Source organism: Giraffa tippelskirchi, chromosome 4 (genome assembly GCF_054371585.1).
Source record: "Giraffa tippelskirchi isolate mGirTip1 chromosome 4, T2T-mGirTip1v1.2.pri, whole genome shotgun sequence".
NCBI classification, from domain to species: domain Eukaryota; kingdom Metazoa; phylum Chordata; class Mammalia; order Artiodactyla; family Giraffidae; genus Giraffa; species Giraffa tippelskirchi.
In genome coordinates this window covers 205,852,854-205,873,478 of record NC_137278.1, presented here as the reverse complement: position 1 = coordinate 205,873,478, position 20,625 = coordinate 205,852,854, and the positions used below count along the sequence as shown (strand labels likewise).

At 55.2% G+C, this 20,625-nt stretch overlaps 2 protein-coding genes across 8 annotated transcripts in view; both read left to right on the top strand.

Annotated features, from left to right (window-relative positions):
- Window positions 1-7,611, top strand: part of TCF20 (transcription factor 20) — an 89,666-nt gene extending 82,055 nt beyond the window's left edge. For 2 of the 5 annotated variants that reach the window (XM_081587790.1, XM_081587791.1), the window contains exons 4-6: window positions 620-669; window positions 1,673-1,800; window positions 6,337-7,611. In XM_081587790.1, coding sequence (XP_081443916.1) covers window positions 620-669; window positions 1,673-1,756 — 134 coding nt within the window. In that variant the 3' untranslated portion in view covers window positions 1,757-1,800; window positions 6,337-7,611. The remainder of the gene's footprint in view (window positions 1-619; window positions 670-1,672; window positions 1,801-6,336) is intronic. The other 3 variants (XM_081587798.1, XM_081587793.1, XM_081587792.1) reach the window with 2 other exon arrangements.
- A 2,782-nt stretch (window positions 7,612-10,393) lies between these two features.
- Window positions 10,394-20,328, top strand: LOC145544715 (cytochrome P450 2D14-like). Of its 3 annotated transcripts, XM_081587783.1 has the most exons (11): window positions 10,394-10,460; window positions 10,649-10,819; window positions 15,987-16,216; window positions 16,948-17,119; window positions 17,664-17,816; window positions 17,916-18,076; window positions 18,500-18,676; window positions 18,838-18,979; window positions 19,215-19,402; window positions 19,843-19,984; window positions 20,080-20,328. In XM_081587783.1, exons 3-11 carry the CDS (start codon window positions 16,028-16,030, stop codon window positions 20,256-20,258), a joined length of 1,503 nt encoding a protein of 500 aa, XP_081443909.1. In that variant the 5' UTR covers window positions 10,394-10,460; window positions 10,649-10,819; window positions 15,987-16,027; the 3' UTR covers window positions 20,259-20,328. The 3 variants fall into 3 exon arrangements, with proteins under 3 accessions (XP_081443909.1, XP_081443910.1, XP_081443911.1); XM_081587784.1 differs by lacking the exon at window positions 10,649-10,819; XM_081587785.1 differs by lacking the exons at window positions 10,394-10,460; window positions 10,649-10,819; window positions 17,664-17,816 and having other exon boundaries at window positions 12,451-16,216.
- Window positions 20,329-20,625: the final 297 nt, after the last annotated feature.

Genomic DNA, 20,625 nt, shown 5'->3' with positions numbered 1-20,625 from the left:
CTCTGAAGCCCTCAGCGTGGCTTGCGGGACTTCTCTAGCACCTCCATGGTTGGGGGGAGAGGGCGGCAGCAGGGCTGGGCCTGGCCTCCTTTCTGCCTCTGACCTGTGACTCGACAGGAGAAAAGAGGCCTGCAGATTCAGTGTTTTCACAAGGAAGCCTTGGCGTGGGCCTGTGGAGTGGGCTTAGCCTAGGATGAGAAAGTCTAAAAAGAATATTTACTGGAGATTGTTAAAATAACAGGATATGATCATGGGAATACAGAAAAAATAAAATCAGTGTCACCTATAATCTTACTATCCAAAGAGTAAGACTTTGGATACTGCCATATTTTGGTGGATTTCTTTGTCCTCTTTTATGCATAGAAGCATTGTGACAGATAGGACTGCGCTTGCGCAGGCATGTGTCCGAGCGGTCTATATCGTGTTTCCCCTACTCTGAAACCTTGTCTAACCGACGGATATTCCACCATGTTGAGGTGCCATAGGTTATTTGGGGGTGTCTCTCGTGTTCTCCTATTAGAAATCACAGTGCGGGGTCCTCTATCTCCATGTGTGACCCCCACCCCCCCGGGCTGTGCCCTATGCCAGGCTCCTCCTGACTGTTCCCTCTGTCTTGCAGATTGTTTGCTCCACGAGGAGAACTTCTCGGTGAGGTGCCCCAAGCACAAGGTGAGTCAGCCTGCAGAGCCAGTGGTCCCCGCAGGACTAGGGGCTCGGGGGCTCCTCCTGAAAGACCTGGAGACCTGATATTCAGTCTCAGGCCAGGGCTCGGTGGGCAGAGGGGCAAACCGGAGGGAGCCCTGTGATGTCAGGTCGGCACGGTGTGGTGGGGCAGCTCTGGAGAAGGTGTTTGTCTGTTAAGAGAAACGCATGAAACTCCTGGTTTCCGCCTTAGTTTAGTGGAGGCCCCAGACCACAGACTGGCGTGGGGTGAGGTTGGCTGTGGGCCTGGAGGCAGAGCAGAGGCGGCTTCCCGACTAGAGAGAGTTGACGCCCAGCTCTTGGGGAAACGCTGCCCCGCCAGGTTCTGCTTCCATAGACACAGCCCATGGTGTCTGCATTTGGTTCAAGAGTTGGTCTCTTGGTCACCTCTCAAATTTAGGAAGGGAAGGAAGATGTGGGCGGAGTGTGTGAATGGCCTGTTCCAAGACACCACTCACGGGTGTGGGGGGGTGTGGAGAAGGGCCCCCCCGGGAAGGACTGGGCTGGTGGAGCCCTCCACCCGGTGCTCCTGCAGCGGCGGCTCTCCTCCGGCTGAGGTCACACTGACCCCTGGTGGCCACTGGTGCTCACAGTCTTCAGTCTCCGCTCAAGGGGGCCAGAAGGTACTAGAAAGAGGTCATCCTGACGGTCTGCCCTCATTGCTTCTGAAGGATGCTTACTGATGCTTTTCTTTAAAAATTATTTCCTGAGATGGATCCTTGGATCTTACAATTTTGTCTTTATTTTTTACTTAATTTGTATTTTTATTTTTTTAAACTTCCCTTTTTGAAGGGTCACATTTTGCCTCAGCAAACCCTGTCTTGAGTATCTCCTGTATGTCGTTCAGTACTGACTCTCTGCTTTTTCTTTCCTTTTCCATGTGCGTTCCTCGCCTCACCTCTGCCTGCCCTGACCCGCATGCTCGTTCTCTGTCCCTCCTGTCTCGTCTCCTTGGCTTTGCTGGTGTCAGCCTCCCCTCCCATGCCCTGTCCCCCCCTTGCAGAACAAGACAGCGAAAGGCAGCCTCAGCACAGAGCAGTCGGAGCGGGGGTGAGGGGGGCAGTGTGCTCGTGGGAATGGAAAGTACAGCAAGCACAGGTGAGTCGGGGCCACCGCCCCTGCGGACTGCGAGGGGGTGTCGTGGCCTCTGCCTCCTGCTCGCCCAGGCCAGGCGGCACCACGGTACCTAATTGCATGGAGCCAACACCTGGTGGATAAAGCACTTCTCCGTTTGTTGCTTAGCCCCTCAGAATACGTGTAGAAAGATAATGTGGGGCTTTAAAATGATACCATCATCCACTAGGGTCCAGGGGACTGTTCCTGAAGTCAGGCCTTGTGTGGGGTTCCTGGGGGCAGCTGGCTTCCAGGACGGAGCCTCTAAGGTGAGGGTGCTTTTGCCTGCAGCCCTTGCTCTTTCCCCATCTCAGAAAGGCTTCTCACCAGAGATCTTTTCCTTTTAGTTTGCTTGATGTCTCTAAAGCTTGGGCTTCCCTGGTGGCTCAGCCGGAAGGAATCTGCCTGCAGTGTATGAAACGCAGGTTCCATACCTGGGTGCGGAAGATCCCCTGGAGAAGGAAATGGCAACCCACTCCAGTATTCTTGCCTAGGAAATCGCATGGACAGAGGAGCCTGGTGGGCTACAGTCCATGGGGTCGCAAAGAGTCACGACTTAGCGACTACACCACCACCACCACTCTGAACCTTTGAGTGAGTTCTCCTTTGAAAAACAAAAAATTCCCCAAGTTTTATGTGAAATCTTCCGCCTCCTCCCGGTGCTATGAAAGATTCCTTTCATAGCACTACAAAGAGAAGGAAAATCCCCTCAAAGATTTAGTAGACTTTAGCACCACATTTAATCTTACTTTTAAAAATCTCGGGAGATTGAGTTGTGCTATCTGTGAGTGTGTCTGTGGGTTTGTGGTCAGGGCTGGTAGCGTGTGCCTGTGAGAGCAGGATTATATGACTTGGGTCTCTCGAAGCAGTGGGGCCGCAGTGCCCACCCCCACCCCGCCTTCCATGTCCTCCCCCTCCTTACTGAGTCACTGAGGGAAAAGCAAAACAGATTATGAGAAGAAAAAGCAAAATGTAACCTGGGGCACTTGCTTCTACAGAACGGGGTGGTTGTCTCAGAAATGTTCATTAAGGGATTATTTCTCTTCAGGTGAGGGCATCTGTTTACTCCAGGCGTCTGCAACCCACACGGGTGTGCAAGGCCTGGCTCTCCGGGGCAGCACTGTGTGCCTGAGTCTCTGGAATGTTCCCTCCCCCTTGTTATGAATCTTCCCCGGGGGCTCAGCGGGTAAAGAATCTGCCTGCAGTGCAGGAGACAGGAGACTTGGGTTCGATCCCTGGGTCAGGAAGATCCCCAGTGGAGGGCCTGGCTACCCACTCCAGTTTTCTTACCTGAAAATCCCATGGACAGAGGAGCCTGGCTGACTACCATGGGGTCGCAAAGAGTCGGACACAACTGAGCGTCCTTGTTACCGGGGCGGGAGTCTGCCTAAAATTCATATCAGGACATGGCAGTTTTCGTCTGGGAAGTCACTTGTTTCTTAGGTGGGTCCCGGTACCAGCCTCCAGAGAAGGCCCCTCCACTGAGTGACGAGTCCATGGGGCCCGTGGGAGTTACAGTGCTCTCATGAAGGTGTCAAGTGAGGACTCCACGCTCTCTTTTTTCTCCTGCTCTTGCAGGAGGAGGGGCTGGGAATGGAGGGCGCAGGGGGGCGGGAGGCTGACCAGCACGTGGAGCTCTCCGCGTTTCTAGAACTCACAGGGTCCAGAGACCCTCGGGCCAGCAGCAGTCTGGGTGGTTTCCAGGCCCGTTTCTGTTGGCCCTTCCGCTTGTCCCTCGGCTTGATGGCGTCACTGTTTCTGGGCAGCTCTGCCACCTTCCCGGCCCCAGTGTTTACAGCCGCTTGGAGCGGAGGCCGGGGGGAGTGTTCCCAGAAGTGTCCGGGAAGAGTCGGTTGGGGGAGAACCATGGGTTACTTGGGGCCTTTTGTTCCTGTCCTGGAGTCCCAGCCTGTGTTTGAGAAAAATAGGAAGTCTGGGCCCAGTTTCCTCTACGAAATTTTAATTTTGTTCATCCTCTCTGCCCATTCTTGGGCTCTGGCAGTTGACAGAGCCCTCGGCTCTCATAGGACAACAAGCCTCATGGTTCATTCCTCACAGGGTTGGTGTTGCTGTCCTGTTAATACCAAAGAAATGAGGCACTGAGTGATTAAGTGGCCTCTCCCTCAGTTTGGGGTTGTTTCAAGTCTGTTGAGGTCAGACCTTTCCCTCTTGGAGGGAAGGGAGGGACAGAACGCCGTCTCGTCCCCCTGAAGTGCTTGTCGTCATGTCAAGGCAGGGCCCTTCTCCTGGGTTCACTCGTCGGCTCTCTGCAGGTTGTGGGAAGCCCCAGCGTGAGGGACAGACACAGCTGGGGGGGGGGGGGCGCCCGCCCAGGTCCAGGCAGCCGAGGTGAAGCTGAAGGGCAGCGGGAAGAGGCTGACGGGAACGCTTTGGCCTGGGATGAAGGCCGGATCGTTCGCCGACAGCCGAACATGCTGGTGCCTTTCTACAGAGAAGGGAGAGGCCTCAGCACAGAGGGCCGCCCGCTCACTCACGGGCCACGGCTCTGCCCGGGTGCCTCCTCAGCCATGTCCAGCACCTTTAGAGAAGACCTGCAGCGATGGAGGCTCCAAGGCAGAATCCCAGGGGCCCAGTCAGAAGAGGTTTGCTGGCCGTGAGCCCCAGTCCCAAGTCTAACCAGCCCCAGGGCTTTGGACCACACAGGTCCCCTCCCTTAGGGCTGTGTCTCCAAGATAACGGGGGTCAGGCCTCACAGTGTCCCAGTGAAGTAATGTCTGCAGGGCTCCTAGCATAGTGCCTGGCCCCTACTAGACGTTTCAAGGGTTTTCTTCCATTCTTCCTACTAAAGAAATAGTTTTTAGGAATAACGGAGAAGTTAGGGTCCCATTATATTCAGGGTACCAGGTGTTTGGGCCAGTCAAGTATCCGACCCGGGGGAGGTCCCTGCGGGGAAGGCTGGAAGGCCAGGCGCAGGCCGAGGGGGTGGACGGACCACCAGGCCCCCCAGTGGCACCAAGGGAAGGACCCCAGGGCCAGCAGCCTGCAGAGCCCTCCAACCAGGCAGACCCTGGTGTGGAGACCACCTGCATTCTGAGGGGGGTGCAGGCCGGAGACTGTGCCAAGCGCTGGGGAGGGGGCAGACCCCGCCCTGGCCCTCGCTCCACGAGCCGAGCTTTGCAGGATATGCGGGCACCTGTCCTCTGTTCCCGCCAGTGGCCCACATCCCCGGCAAGGTTTGACCCCTTTGGTCCTTGTTTGAGGCGCCCTGCCAGCCCTGCCGTGGCATTGCTTTGAGAGAGGGCCTTTGGTTCCTGGAGCAACACCAGAGAAGGCCGCTTCTCCCCGCTTCCTGGCAGCCTCAGCCTCAGGAAACCGGAGTGGAGAGTGTCTGTGCTGCGGGAGAGGGAGCTGGGGTGACACACCCAGGCTGGGGTGACCCCCTGGGTGCAGGGGAAGCCACACTGTGGCCTGTGGCAGGACGGCTCAGCTGCTGGCTCAGGCAGCCGGAGTCCCAGGGTTTGCTTTTACCTGAGGGCGGTGACACTGTCCTGCTGTCCCTGCGAGTCTCTTACTGTTGATTCATGTTTTCTGCCAAGCAGTGAGGAATCTCTTTCTGGCAAGGGCGGGCGGGAACGTCTGTTGTTAGCTCGTACACACAGGCTAGTCTTAACTGGTTCGTGTATTAGTAAGTTTTACAGAAGCAGAGAAGGCACTGGTGATGCCTGGGTTTTCCTAAGGTTTACTGGTTGGTGGAGGGCACTGGAAAGGGTTTGAGGAAGAAGCCAGGTGAGCCCCCCCTACACACAAGGGTGTCACCACATATGACTTTTGGCTTAATTTTTCTGGACTGAATTCCTCAGAAACTGCTGTGTCTCTCTGAGATCTTTGCACACACAAGGACCGATGAAGTACCTTGACGAAGTCCTTGGTACAAGCCTGTGTACCCTCTGTGGTCACCAGGAGAGTCTTCCTAATCCTGGAGCCCGGGCAGGAAGGAGAAACAGACACCAGTGGCAGGGCCTGGGGAGCCCCAGAGGGTGACCTGAGAGCCGCCCTCCCATCAGAGCTCCCAGGAGTGTTCCCTGTTAGGTGTGAGCCGCCTGTGGCGGAGGTGGCCCGGGTATGGTCCTGAGCCGGTTCTTCCACAGATCAGCTGGGTGCTCAGCTACCTCTGTGAGGACAGGTCCCCAGGCCCACGTGCTGAGTCCCGCTGTAGGCCCCAGGGGGCAGCGTCCTTAGCAAGGGTCACCCCGAGAGCTGCCCCTCTGCGGGCAGCCCCACCTCGGGGGTCAGGGGAGTCTCTCCTGCTCCCGGCTCCCTCCACGCACTGGGGAGGGGCACTCCGAGTCCATTCCCGCTGTGGCCAGCCAGGTCACTGCTGCCTTTGCCCTGCTGCAGGCCCAGGGCCACACCACCGGCTCCACCATTGGCCCTGGGTGTCTCGGGTGCTGGCTGCCGGACCCTGCAGAGCCCCGCACCCTGGCGCCACCACAGAGCGGGGGTTGTGGGCTACAGCACCACACAGAGGTTCCCAGCACCGAGTATCTCTTTGTCTTGCAGGTGAGACTGTGGAGATGAGAAGGTGGTGGACACTCGTGATGGAATGGAAACGGTCCTCCTGTGCAGCCACATCCCACCCCGCCCCACCCCGCGTGCCTGCCCACGCCAGCACTTCCTTCCTAAGTTCTTACATCACTCTCAAACCGGTGACACCACAGGAAAGAAAGACCCAAGAAGTTGGAATGGCTGTTTCCATGGACACAATCTCCATAGTGACAGTGTGGGGGGAGGGGGGAGGGGGGATGATGGGAAAGGGTGGGGGGAATTAAAAGGGAGGGATAAAAATATATATATATAAATCTATTTTTAGTCTGGAAAGACTTTGTTTAAATGAAAGGTGCGCTATCCCTTTTGATTCTATTTTAAAATTATCTAGTTAATGAACTCCAAATTTGTTCCAATAACATGAAATTTAAATGTGAAATTGAACCGAACAAACTCTGATCTCACAAGGACAGGGGTGGCTTAGATCCTTGGCCCAGCTCACACAATTCAGAGACTCTAGACCCGGGGCCGGAAGAACAGACAAACCACACCAAACCATGTCTTTGTCAGTAATTTGTCTCAAAGTGGGAAGGTTGAGGGGGAGGGAAGTGGGGGATGGTCCATGTTTTCAAGAATGGGAGAATGATGTTTAAACACAAAAATAAATCTTTTTCATTTCCAGAAACACTATTTATTTATTATTTTTTAAATTTTTATTTTTTGGGGGGGACATTGGCGGATGCCCCAAGGCGGAGGCCCCACAGTCACAACTGTGTTCTGGGTCCTTGGCCGGTGAGAGCCCCAAGCATCCCACCAAAGCAGCTCTGCCGGCAGGATCCCTGGGCATATTTCAGGCAGCTGTTGTGCCCTGACCCCCAGGGCGGACGGGACGAACCTAAGCCGAACCTAAGCCGTAGGAGTGGACGCAGGGAGGGAGTGTCAGGTGTGGTCATGTGGGGTGAGTTGACCAGGAGCACCCACTCCACCCTTTATTCTTTTGGTTTCATTTTTATAAAGGAAAAGGCAGCCTGTCAGTTGAGCAGCCCCACGCTACATGATTCTCTCTGTTGTGTTGTTTTGTTTTGTAAACTGTATAATTTTTAAATATCTGAGTTTTAAAAAAAGAAGAAAAAAATACAAAAAAAAAATCTTGTTAAGGCCTTAAGAAGGGGTTAGTGCATCTTTCAGGGGTCACTCTGCCGTGGGGATAAAATAGCTGTTTCACAAACAGTTTTATTTAAAAAACAAAACAAAAAAATCAAAAAAATAATAAACTTCATTTTAACCTTGTTTCCTTTTTTGTTTGAAGAAAACGCGTCTCTTTCTCCTCCCATCCCAGTCCCCAGGGTGGCTCTGGTTCTGCTGCAGAGGTGGCTGCCATCGGACTGCCCCAGCCACCCAGGCCTCCCACAGGCCCAGGGCCCTGGCAGCAGACCCTGGAATGATCCCAACCAAGGACAGTTCTAGCCGCTCAGCCTGGCAGGTGGAACTCAGCCGTGTGTGGAGATGGCCAGATTACTTGAGATGACAAAATTCCAATCAACGTGAATTTTAAAGCTTATTAAAAAATAATGCAATGTTAATGGACTTTGTTTTAGAGAACAGAAACACTGGAAGGAGTGTCGTGAAGTAGAAACAAGCAATTATAAATGAGTTCTGGTGTGCTTATCAGTTTGAGGCTGCAGAAATGGCAGATTAATTTTGTTGTAATGGCTCCATCCAGCAGTGTGGTCCATTTCTCATTTTGCTCCACCAGGATGGAGGTACGGGTGGGTGTACTGTGTGGGCCATGGAACCTGCATAAGAATGATCTTTTTTTATTTCCTTGGCATCCCATCTGGTCTTAACTTGGCATTAACACAGTTCAAATGAGATTGAGAGATTGCAGGTGTTGGGCTTAAACCACAAAACTTGAACGTATCTTCAGGAAAATACTTTCCTGACAGCAGATGGTTGGTTCTTTATCATTTTCCTTTTCTTTATTCCATTTTTTGGCTGGGGAGTAAAGCGCTGGTGATGGTTCCTCAAACTGGCTCCTGGAATGACCACTCACTGGGGAGTGGCCCTGTTCCACACGTCACTCCCAACTCTAGCTTCCCGGCTTCTGCAAGAAGCCTCAGCTGTTCATGGGCATTTCAACTCCTGCCACTCCTGAGTTCTCTGTATTTTTTGGACAGAATTTATTTCTAGAGCAGTGTTAGGTTCATTGCAGTGTTGAGCAGAAGGTACAGCGATTCCCCGTGTATCCTCTACCCCCCCACTCATGCACAGCCTCTCTCAGTATCAACATTCCCCACCAGAGGAGTGCCTTTTCTGTGGTGAACTTGCATCAACACATCATTGTCAGCCACAGCCCATAGTTTATGTTGGGGTTCACTCTTGATGTGCGCTCTGAGTTTGGACAAACGTACAGTGACATGGGTTTGCTGTTGTTTAATCATTAAGTCCTGTCCAACTCTGCAGCCTCATGGACTGTTGCCCGCCAGGCTCCTCTGTCCGTGGGATTTCCCAGGCAAGAATACTGGAGTGGGCTGCCATTTCCTTCTCCAGGGGATCTTTCGACCCCAGGGTTCAAACCCACATCTCCTGCATTGGCAGGCAGATTCTTTACCTCTGAGCCACCAGGGAAGCCCATAATGACATGTACACACCAGTTGTATCATACAGAGCAGCTTCACTGCTGTAAAAACTCTCTGTGCTTCCTCTCTTTATCCCTCCCTCCTCTTACCCTTGGCAACCACGGATCTTTTACTGTGTCCATAGTTTTTGTCTTTTCCAGAATGTCATATGCTTGGAGTTACACAGTATGTAGCCTTTTCACATTGGTTTCTTTCATTTGTTAATAGGCATTTAAGGTTCCTCCAAGTCTTTTCATGGCATGATAGCTCATTTCTTTGTTGTTCAGTTGCTCAGGGTCCGACTCTTTGTGATGCTGTGGACTGCAGCACCCCAGGCTTCCCTGTCCTTCACAATATCCCAGAGTTTGCTTAAACTCATGTCCATTGAGTCAGTGATGCCATCAAACTATCTCATCCTCTATCATCCCCTTCTGCTCTCAACCTTTCCCAGCATCAGAGTCTCTTCCAATGAGATGGCTCTTCACATCAAGTGGCCAAAGTATTGGAGCTTCAACTGCAGCATCAGTCCTTCCAATGAATATTCAGAGTTGATTTCCTTTAGGACTGACTGGTCCCTTGCTGTCCAAGAGACACTGTTCTCCAGCACCACAGTTAAAAAGCATCACTTCTTCGGCACTCAGCCCTCTTTATGGTCCAACTCTCACATCCATACGTGACTGCTTGGAAAACCATAGCTTTAATTATATGGACCTTTGTTGGCAGAGTGATGTCTCTGCTTGAATACACTGTCTAGGTTTGTCATAGCTTTTCTTCCAAGAAGCACGCATCTTTTACTTTTGTGGCTGCAGTCACATCCGCAGTGATTTTGGAGCCCAAGAAAATAAAGTCGCTTTTTCCGTTTTTTCCCCCATCTATTTACCATGAAGTGATGGGACCAGATGTCACGAGCTTAGTGTTTTGGATGTTGTTTCAAGCTTTTTCACTCTCTTTCACCTTTAAGAGGCTCAGTTCCTCGTCTCGTGAATATTCTGTTGCCCGGATGCACCCCAGTTTATCCATTCACCTACTGGAAGACAGTTGTTCCACTCTTCAGCAATTATGAATAAAACTGCTATAAACACAAGTGTGCAGGGCTGTTTTTTTTTTTTTTAATAAGCAACTGCCAAACTGTCTTCCAAAGTGGCTGCCCCAGTCTGCATTCCCACCCACTCGTAGGGAATGAGAGTTCACCCCTGTCGGCGTTGGGTAGTGTCAGTGTTCTGGATTTTGACCATTCTATGATAGGTGTGCAGTGTAGGTGTATTTTTTAAAAGTTAAGTTTTTAAACCGTGGTTCAAAAACACAAGGTTAAGGTGACCACCTTAACCTGTAAGTAGCCTGAGGCAAGTTCACATTGTGCAGGCGAGCTCCAGAACTTTCCCATCTTGCCCAACCCAGTTCCCAGAAAACCACGGGATCGGCCTCCTCCCCGCGGCTCCCGGCCCCGCCCCGCCGTTGTCCCCCGGCCGGACTTGCAGGCGCGGTCGCATTCTGGACCCCAGCGGGCGGTACCGGAGTCAGGTGAGCCCGCTGGGCCCGCGGGACCCCCGCATCGGCCGGAGCCGGCTCCCAGTCCTCTCGCTCGCCCCCCAGGCAGGAGCGGGAACTGAGGGGGTGTCTGCCGCGGGTGCGGGGCGGGGGGCGAGCGAAATGCCACCAACTGACCCCGCGCCCTCCCCGGGCACTGCAGCTGCTCACTTGCTTTCCAGGGAGCTTGCTCCGCATCGCCTTGGGGGCCCAGGGCCGGGTCTCCGTGCCTGGGGGCATCAGGCCCGGGGCGCTGCTCGCCCGCCATCTTGCTGACGTCTCCCGGACTCAGGCCCAGGTCTCCGGGGTCCCGAAGCGCCTTCCCTCCCAGGACCAACACCTGCGAGCCCGAGGTGTGCGGGGTGGGGGAGGGAGGGTGCCCATCCCTCCAACACCAGCCGCTTCACCAGAGCAGAAGCCAGCAAGGGCCGCCTGAGCATGTTTCTAGAATAGTAAGCCTGCAGGAACTTAAATGCTGGCCCTCGGGCCTCATAGAAGTTTATTTCCGCTGTAGAGCAGTGGTCCAGAGCCTGAGTTTTGAGATCGACCCTAATGGTGCTCTATGACTTTGACCTGCTGCTGTGACCCCTGAGACTCTGTGCCTTGGGAACCATAAAGCCGCCTATCTTATATGGGGTGGGGAGGATGGGGCGTGAACAGCAGTGCCTGGCATGTGAGTGCAGGGTAATCCAAGGCTACGATAGCACAATGATTGAAACAGGCCCTTGGCCTCATGATTGAGGTGTTCCTCAAGGCCACTCTGTCCTGGACTAGAGCCCCCCAGCCCCGATGTTTGGAGAGCACTGCCTGAATTACAAGCATATCTGTCACTGCCCTTCATACATCCATTAGGGTGACTGTTTGCAGAGGGCATGACACAAAACAAAGGGTAGATGGGGGCAGTTTAACGGGGCCACTGTGACAAAGCTGTGACGACCATCCTGCCAGCCCCACCATACCACCGGACTCTCTGGCCATCCAGGGTGGAAAATTGCTGCCAACTGGGACAGAAACATTCAGCTGAGGCCAGATGGGTGACCGCCCATCCGCTGGCTCTAAGAAGTCCCCAGGGTTCCCCACAGGTCTTCCCCTCTTGGCCTTTTCAGGGGCCTCAAAGCTGGTCTCCCTGCCTCCTTGAGGCCCAAGAACCCGAGTTTCCCACGATCCAGTCCTCTGCCAGACTACAAGCCCCACCTGGAGCTGCCACTGTCCTGCTGCTTGGCTGCTGCTGCTGCTAAGTCGCTTCAGTCATGTCCGACTCTGTGCGACCCCATAGACGGCAGCCCATCAGGCTCCGCCGTCCCTGGGATTCTCCAGGCAAGAATACTGGAGTGGATTGCCATTTCCTTCTCCAGTGCATGAAAGGGAAAAGTGAAAGTGAAGTCGCTCAGTCGTGTCCAACTCTTAGCAACTTGGCAGTGGTGCCTTAATGCCGCGCAGTCAGGTTACCTCGGTTTACAGTCCCAAGCCACCCAAAGGCCTCCAGGAGGTTTTCCCAGAAAGTCTTCTCCAGCCTGGGGAAACGACCCCACAGCCCTCAAAGCCATCCCTGCAACTGCTGGCCTGGCATGTCACCTCCCTGGCTCCCACTCCTCCTCTTGGTCGTGAGCACTTTGAAGCAGGGACCCACCCTCACCATCCCTCCACCCAGCCCAGCAACCGGCTCAGGGTGTGTCCTGATAGAGCGGAACGGAATCCAAGCCTTGGCCAAGGCAAGACTCAGGAAAGGCTGAATAAACTGAGGAAGGCCAGTTGGGCCCCAGCCAGCCCCGCCCGCCCTCCGGCCCCAGGCCTGGCAGGAGAGTGGGGATGTGGGAATTTGGAAGGGGAGGAGCCGCTTGCACAAGCCAAGCAGGGATTGCAAATGTTGATGACTCCCACCTGCAGACCACAAGCACCTGGGAAGAACTCTCACCATTGGAGGGGGGGTGTGAGGGAGGGAACAGGGTAAGGGGGGGTACAGGAGGGCAGAGCGCCTCCTCCAGGCTCTCAGTAAGCTAGGGGAGAGCCTCCAGGACCCTGAACTACTCCAGCTGTGTTCAGAAAGAAAGGTTGCCTCACATACACCCCTGCCCAGGAAATGCCCCCTTCCCCACCCTCTGAGTTCCCACACCTTTACATTTGAATGGGTTTGGGCCTCTGAGTTCCCATCAGCTTCACTGGTTTAAAAACTCAACTTCAAATCTTACCCCTTGAGTTGTTAGAGGGTTCTGAGGCTAGTAGAACCCTGGCATAATGTCACCAACCGCCTGCCTGGAGGAGGCAAGAGGCTGACCAAGAGGGAGTGCCTGGCAGCCATGATTGCAGTCTGGAGGTGGCACACACTGGCGCAGGGTGGTACCAAGGTTTGCATTTACACCTTTGCTGGAGGACTGGGAGGAACCGGAGAGTCAGGGGCGGAGGGCATGGGGCGCAGCCAGAGTGCGCTGGACCCATGGAGAGGGGGAGGCCCAGGAATCCGTTCCATGAGGCCCTTGGCAGGCCTGGGAGAGGGTCAAGAAACTATATTCCTGTCTGGTTTCCATCCGCTTGTCTTCTGAAGTTTTAATAGAAGAGGAACTGAAGAGCCTCTTGATGAAACTGAAAGAAGAGAGTGAAAAAGCTGGCTTAAAACTCAACATGCAAAAAGCTAAGATCATGGCATCTAGTCCCGTCACTTCATGGCAAATAGATGGGGAAACAATGGAAACAGTAAGAGACTTTATTTTCTTGGGCTCTAAAATCACTGCAGATGGTGACTGCAGCCATGAAATTAAAAGATGCTTGCTCCTTGGAAGAAAAGCTATGACCAACCTAGTTCAGTTCAGTCGCTCAGTTGTGTCCGACTCTTTGCGACCCCATGAATCGCAGCACGCCAGGCCTCCCTGTCCATCACCAACTCCCGGAGTTTACCCAAACTCATGTCCTTCGAGTCGATGATGCCATCCAGCCATCTCATCCTCTGTCGTCCCTTTCTCCTCCTGCCCCCAATCCTTCCCAGCATCAGGGTCTTTTCCAGTGAGTCAACTCTTCGCATGAGGTGGCCAAAGTATTGGAGTTTCAGCTTCAACATCACTCCTTCCAGTGAACACCCAGGAATGATCTCCTTTAGGATGGACTGGTTGGATCTCCTTGCAGTCCAAGGGACTCTCAAGAGTCTTCTCCAACACCACAGTTCAAAAGCATCAATTCTTCGGTGCTCAGCTTTCTTCACAGTACAACTCTCACATCCATACATGACTACTGGAAAAACCATAGCCTTGATTAGACAGACCTTTGTTGGCAAAGTAATGTCTCTGCTTTTTAGTATGCTATCTGGGTTGGTCATAACTTTCCTTCCAAGGAGTAACCGTCTTTTAATTTCATGGCTGCAGTCACCATCTGCAGTGATTTTGGAGCCCAGAAAAATAAAGTCAGCCACTGTTTCCACTATTTCCCCATCTATTTGCCATGAAGTGATGCGACCAGATGCCATGATCTTAGTTTTCTAAATGTTGAGCTTTAAGCCAACTTTTTCACTCTCCTCTTTCACTTTCATCAAGAGGCTTTTTAGTTCCTTCACTTTCTGCCATAAGGGTAGTGTCATCTGCATATCTGAGATTACTGATGTTTCTCCCGGCAATCTTGATTCCAGCTTGTACGTCTTCCAGCCCAGCATTTCTCATGATGTACTCTGCATATAAGTTAAATAAGCAGGGTGACAATATACAGCCTTGACGTACTCCTTTTCCTATTTGGAACCAGTCTGTTGTTCCATGTCCAGTTCTAATTGTTGCTTCCTGACCTACATAAAGGTTTCTCAAGAGGCAGGTCAGGTGGTCTGGTATTCCCATCTCTTTCAGAATTTTCCACAGTTTATTGTGATCCACACATTCAAAGGCTTTGGCATTGTCAATAAAGCAGAAATAGATGTTCTTCTGGAACTCTCTTGCTTTTTCAATGACCAACTTAGACAGCATATTAAAAAGTAGAGACGTTCCTTTGCCGACAAAGGTCCATCTAGTCAAAGCTCTTGTTTTTCCAGTAGTCATGTATGGACATGAGAGTTGGACTATAAAGAAGGCTGAGTGCCAAAGAATTGATGCTTTTGAACTGTGGGAGAAGACTCTTGAGAGTCCCTTGGACTGCAAGGAGATCAAACCAGTCAGTCCTAAAGGAGATCAACCCTGACTGTTCATTGGAAGGATTGATGCTGAAGCTGAAGCTCCAATACTTTGGCCACCTGATGGGAAGAACTGACTCACTGGAAAAGACCCTGATGCTGGGAAAGACTGAAGGTGGGAGGAGAAGGGGACGACAGAGGATGAGATGGTTGGATGGCATCACTGACTTTATGAACATGAGTTTGAGCAAGTTCCAGGGTTGGTGATGTACAAGGAAGCCTGGTGTGCTGCGGTTCATGGGTTCCAAACAGTCAGACACGACTGAGCGACTGAACTGAACTGAAGGACAAATTGAGGAGGAGGAAGCAGGCCCACTTCTCTAAGGACAGTCACAGCCTGTGCTAAGCCACCCTAGTACCCTGAGCTTACTGGCAGCCCAGTCAACAAGGTAAGGTGCCCACCTTATTTTTCCAAGTCAGGAAATGGACACCTGCATGAGGAGATTCATCACCTCGAGGCCACAACAGCTCAAAAGTCCAGGGACCAATTTGTAACAAACTTAGGAAGGGGCCTCTGGGCCACCAAACTGGTGGGTCAGGGTGACTAGGGAACTCCGAAAACAATCCTGCTGCCTCCCTACCCCAGATTCGAACTCCACAGCCACAACAGGTGGAAACTGAGGCAGCAGCCAGCCAGGTGAAGGTGCCGGCATCAGCGTGAGCAGCCTCCAGGTGCGGGGAGGTCGGTTGAGTCCAGGCAGCTACTGAGAACTGGAGACCTTGGTGCTGGGTCTCTGTGAGTGGAAAGGGGTCACACAGGCGTTCATGCATGTGGTTCTGTGGGTGTGTAGATAGGCATGTGAGCATGGGGTAGTCAGTATGTGAATATGTGTAAATGTGGTTTATGAGTGTATGGTTCTGTTGTGTGTTGAGTGTATTAGTCAGAAGTGAGGGGACACCAAGAACTTTACCGGTGGTCCCTCTGAGCATTAGGTCCTCCGTCCAGCACTGGGCAAGGACCAGCAACGTACTTGGGAGGTGAAGGCCGCTCAGGAGGAGGACAGGGACAGGTTCTGGGAATGAGACTGTGACCCCATTAGAGGGTGACAGGTGACAGGTGGGTGGCAGAATCCATTCCCAAGCCCCTGGATTCTTCCTCGGAATCTGCCGAGCTGGGGAGTCAGGCTCGGGGGAGAGGGCACTTCTTGTGATCTCCAGCCACCCTCCCGAAGCACGTGGAGCGCACACAGGAGGGACAGTGTCCGCCCCTGCACGTGACTCTCCTTGACCCCTCTCTGTCCCCTCTGGCAGCACAATCTCCCTGACAAGATACCTCAGGGCAGAGGGCAAAGGCCGGTTCCCCGCTCCCTTTATAAAGAGGCCCCGGACTGGCCGAGCCCTGGAGGTGGGGTGAGAGTGCCCTGCTGGCCTGGTCCTAGGTGCCGGTGTGGTGAGGAGCCCAGCGCACACGGAGGCAGCCATGGGGCTGCTGTCTGGGGACACGCTGGGGCCCCTGGCCGTGGCCGTGCTCATCTTCCTGCTCTTGCTGGACCTGATGCACCGGCGCGCACGTTGGGCCGCACGCTACCCACCAGGCCCCACGCCGCTGCCGGTGCTGGGTAACCTGCTGCAGGTGGATTTCGAGGACCCGCGTCCCAGCTTTAACCAGGTGAGGACGGTGGGGTAGGGAGTGGGCAGCGGTGGTCCTAGGGCCCCACCTAGCAGCAGACAGTGGGCGCTGGGTGAAGCCACAGGCCGGAAGAGGAACTGGGCCAAGAAGAGGAGGCGGATTTGAGAGACTTCCTAAGGGAGGGCGTTTGTTCTGGGCCCCAGGACAGTTTGGATTTTCCCAACAGAGGTCAGAGAGGTCAAAGGCCAGAGGGTGGGAGTGGTTTACAGCATGGCGACAGGCTGGGGATTCAGTCGGCCAGCTCTTAAATTATGTGAGCCCGAGTCCCTGAGGGTTACATTGGGAGGAAAGGTCTTGAGAATGGGGGAGAGGGGTCTGATCATGAGCCCTATTTAAATCAGGAAAGTTGAGGTTGAGAGAGGCACAGTTCAAATCTTTTGCCTCCATGAGACCTTGGGCCTCCCTGCTCCCCGCTATGACCCTCAGTTCCTTCACCTGTAAAATAGGGTGGTAACTTGGCCTACTGACCATTTTGGTGACCCTGGCACAGTCGTAGGTGGCTCTATGAGTAGGATGGTCTGATCTAACTTGTTTTGAGATCCTCAAAACTAGTGGATGTAACACCCGGGTTGACAAGACTAGATAAAGTCCTTGAGGTTGCTCGCAGAAGGAGGCCGGCTCAGAGGTGCGCCGAGGGTATTGCCAGGAGGCTGGGCCCACAGCCTGGCGGGGCCTGGGCTTGCCAAACACCCTCGACCTTTGGCCTGCAGCTGCGGCTCCGCTTCGGGAACGTGTTCAGCCTGCAGCAGGTCTGGACGCCGGTGGTCGTGCTCAACGGGCTGGCGGCTGTGCGCGAGGCGCTGGTGGACCGCAGCCAGGACACTTCCGACCGTCCACCTCCGGCCGTCTACGAGCACCTGGGTTACGGGCCTCGCGCCGAAGGCAAGCGGAGACGGCAGGCCACATCCCTGAAGGCGGAGACAGGGTCGCGGACCTTGGGTGCAGGAAAGAGCCAACGAATTTGAGGGGGCGGCATGTGGCGAAGGCGACTGTGCCAAGCGTTGGGGGAGGAGAAATTGGATGAAGCGGCGGGGGGGGGGGGCGGTTGGGGGGTTGCGGTGGGGCTTACTAAGAGAGGGCGGCCTAGGGCCACTGAAGAGCAAGGAGGACGTAGGGGTGGGCAGGGCAGGGGCGGGCCAGGAGCTTATCCACGTGGCAAACGGGGTCTCGGTGGGTAAAATAAAAAGTGGAGCCAAGACAGGCCCCTAGAAGCGGAGACTCTGGGAGCAGTGTGGGCCGACAGCGAATGGGACCAGTCCCCAAAAGGAACAGGGTGTCAAAGTGGGCGGGATTTGGGAGGGGAGGGCGAGGCCAGTGTGGGCGGGGCGGGGCCGAGACCTCCCCCGCGGGGGCGGGGCTGTGGGCAGAGCCCCGAGCGGGGCGGGGCCAGGCACGAGCCACGCCCACGAGCCCGCCCCGCCCCCAGGAGTGATCCTCGCGCGTTATGGGAACGCCTGGCGCGAGCAGCGGCGCTTCTCCCTGTCCACCCTGCGCAACTTCGGCCTGGGGAAGAAGTCACTGGAGCAGTGGGTGACCGAGGAGGCCTCGTGCCTCTGTGCCGCCTTCGCCGACCAGGCCGGTGAGTGAGTGCTGGGGCTGAGGCCCATGGCACAGGTTTGGAGAGGTCTGGGAAAGAAGAGATGGAGGCGACGCCCTGCCTTGCACCGTCCCCTTCCAGGACGCCCCTTTAGCCCCAAGGACCTCCTGAATAAAGCAGTGAGCAACGTGATCGCCTCCCTGACCTTCGGGTTCCGCTTCGAGTACAAGGATCCTCGCATCGCCAAGCTGTTGGACGTGATGGAGGATGGGCTGAAGGAAGAGATAACCTTAGTGCGCCAGGTGCGAGAAGAGAGCTCCTTAGAGGAAGCCTCGGTCCTCCAGCGGGTCCCCCCAGGAGGAGGACTTGTATAAAGGGCCAGCACAGGAAAAGGCTTTCCGGAAAAGGCACCTGCAAGGAAACTGCTTGGAAGTGGGGAGATGACAGACAGCCCAGATTAGAGAGGCCGTGCAGGGGTCAGCAAGGCCGAGGGTCAGTGTGCTTAGGGTGGGAGGGCTCTTTCACTGTAAGGGACCGGCACCCATGAAATGTACATTTTAGGTTTATCTTTCTGGGCCCAGGGCCAGGAGAGAGGTGCAGGGTCTGAACTTAGGGAGGAACAATGTCGATGGTGGGACACTAGAGGGGGCTGGGACCTGGCAATTGAGTCCCTGAGCACCAGGAGGTCCCAGCTTCCCAGGGCCCCACGGCTGTGACCCGCACAGGTGGTGGAAGCTGTGCCAGTGCTCCTACGGATCCCAGGGCTGGCCGACAAGATCTTCCCGGGGCAGAAGGCCTTCATGGCCCTGATCGATGAGCTGATCACTGAGCAGAAGATGACCCGGGACCTGACCCAGCCACCCCGACACCTGACCGATGCCTTCCTGGATGACGTGAAGGAGGTAAGGTGATCGGGACAGGGATGTGTGTTGGGAGCCCAGGAGGCAAACTCAGGCCTCTGTATCAGCCAGAGATCAGACGCTGGGCTGAGCGGAGCAGGGTGGGAGGCCATGTGGGGACTTCCTCTCTCCGTCCCTGAGCTTACCTTCCCGGTGTGACCCAGGCCAAGGGGAACCCCGAGAGCAGCTTCAATGATGAGAACCTGCGCCTGGTGGTGGCCGACCTGTTCTCCGCTGGGATGGCCACCACCTCGACCACGCTGGCCTGGGCCCTCCTGCTCATGATCCTGCACCCAGACGTGCAGCGTGAGTCTAGCCCGGGGTGGGGGTGGGGGCGTAAGATAGGCGAGGTATGATGGGGCCAGCCCGTGGCCCTGAGCTCGGTTGGTTTGGCCACAGGCAGCAGCTCCGTGCAGGGGCTGAGCCCCTGCTCATAGGTCACAGTGCCCTCCTCAGCCTGGATGCAGCCCTACCTGGGCGTCAGGAGGAGGCGGGAGCCCAGCCCTTGGGTCTGACCACCACGAGGACACTTGTTTTGCAGGACGGGTCCAGCAGGAAATCGATGAGGTGATAGGGCAGGTGAGGCGACCAGAGATGGGGGATCAGGCCCTCATGCCCTTCACCATGGCCGTGGTCCATGAGGTGCAACGCTTTGCGGACATCATCCCCCTGGGAGTGCCCCACATGACATCCCGTGACATCGAGGTGCAGGGCTTCCACGTCCCAAAGGTAGGCCTGGGGCTCTCCCCGCCCCGGCTCCGCACCACCTCCACCTGGTAGCCCCAGTGTGAGTGTGGCCAGGTGTGGCCGGGACTGCAATCCGAGCCACCCCGTCCTCACGGCCACAGGTACTGAATGTCCCAGCCTGGGTGGGCGTGGAGACGAGAGCAGAGGCAGGGCTGGCTCTGTCCACTCGGAGCCCCTAGTCGGGCAGGGAAGACAAACTAGAATGTGTCACGTGTTGGAGGAGCCCGTGCACTGAGGGGCAGTAAGGGCACCCTGCCATGGGGACAGGGATGGTGCTGAGAAGCTTCTTGGGCTGAGGGTTACTTGAACAGTCCGGGTGTGTGACAGGCAGCGTGTGTGCCCACGTGTGTTTGCTGCCACGGGTCTCAGCACCACCCCACCCCCCAGTCCAGACCTCACCCAAGCCAGATATTTGCCACCAGGGGACGACACTCATCACCAACCTGTCGTCAGTGCTGAAGGACGAGACCATCTGGGAGAAGCCCTTCCGCTTCCACCCGGAGCACTTCCTGGATGCCCAGGGCCGCTTCGTCAAGCAGGAGGCCTTCATACCCTTCTCCGCAGGTAGCTTGCGCGGAGGGTGCCCCGTTTGCTTCCCCACCTGAGGGCGTCTTGGAGGGGTAGACCCAGGCTCACAGAGCCCCCGTGCCCACCCACAGGCCGCCGTGCATGCCTCGGGGAGCCCTTGGCCCGCATGGAGCTCTTCCTCTTCTTCACCAGCCTCCTGCAGCACTTCAGTTTCTCAGTGCCTGCCGGGCAGCCCCGCCCCAGCGACCACGGTGTCTTTGCCTTCCTGGTGACCCCATCTGCCTACCAGCTCTGTGCTGTGCCCCGCTAGAAGCAGGCACCCAGCCCCATCCCACTCCTCAGGGGTAGCCCTGATGTTCAATAAACCAGTGTTTGGTGGCTCCATGCTGACTTTAGCCCCACCTGGGGCCCCTGACCAGCCCCTTAGCAGTCATGTAGCCTCGGCAGTCTCCCCAAAACCAGCCCCCACCCCCCGGTCTGATTCATCCTTACCTAGCATTTGACCTCATTTAACAGATGGCTCTACTGAGGCTCAGAAGGTGTACTGGGCTGTACTGTGAGATGGGTGTACTGAGGCCTAACCCCAGTCACCTTGGGAGACCCAACCTTGGTTACTGGGCATAGTGACCAACCCTATATAAACAGGCCCTGGCTTCTGCTGGGAGGAGCTCACATAG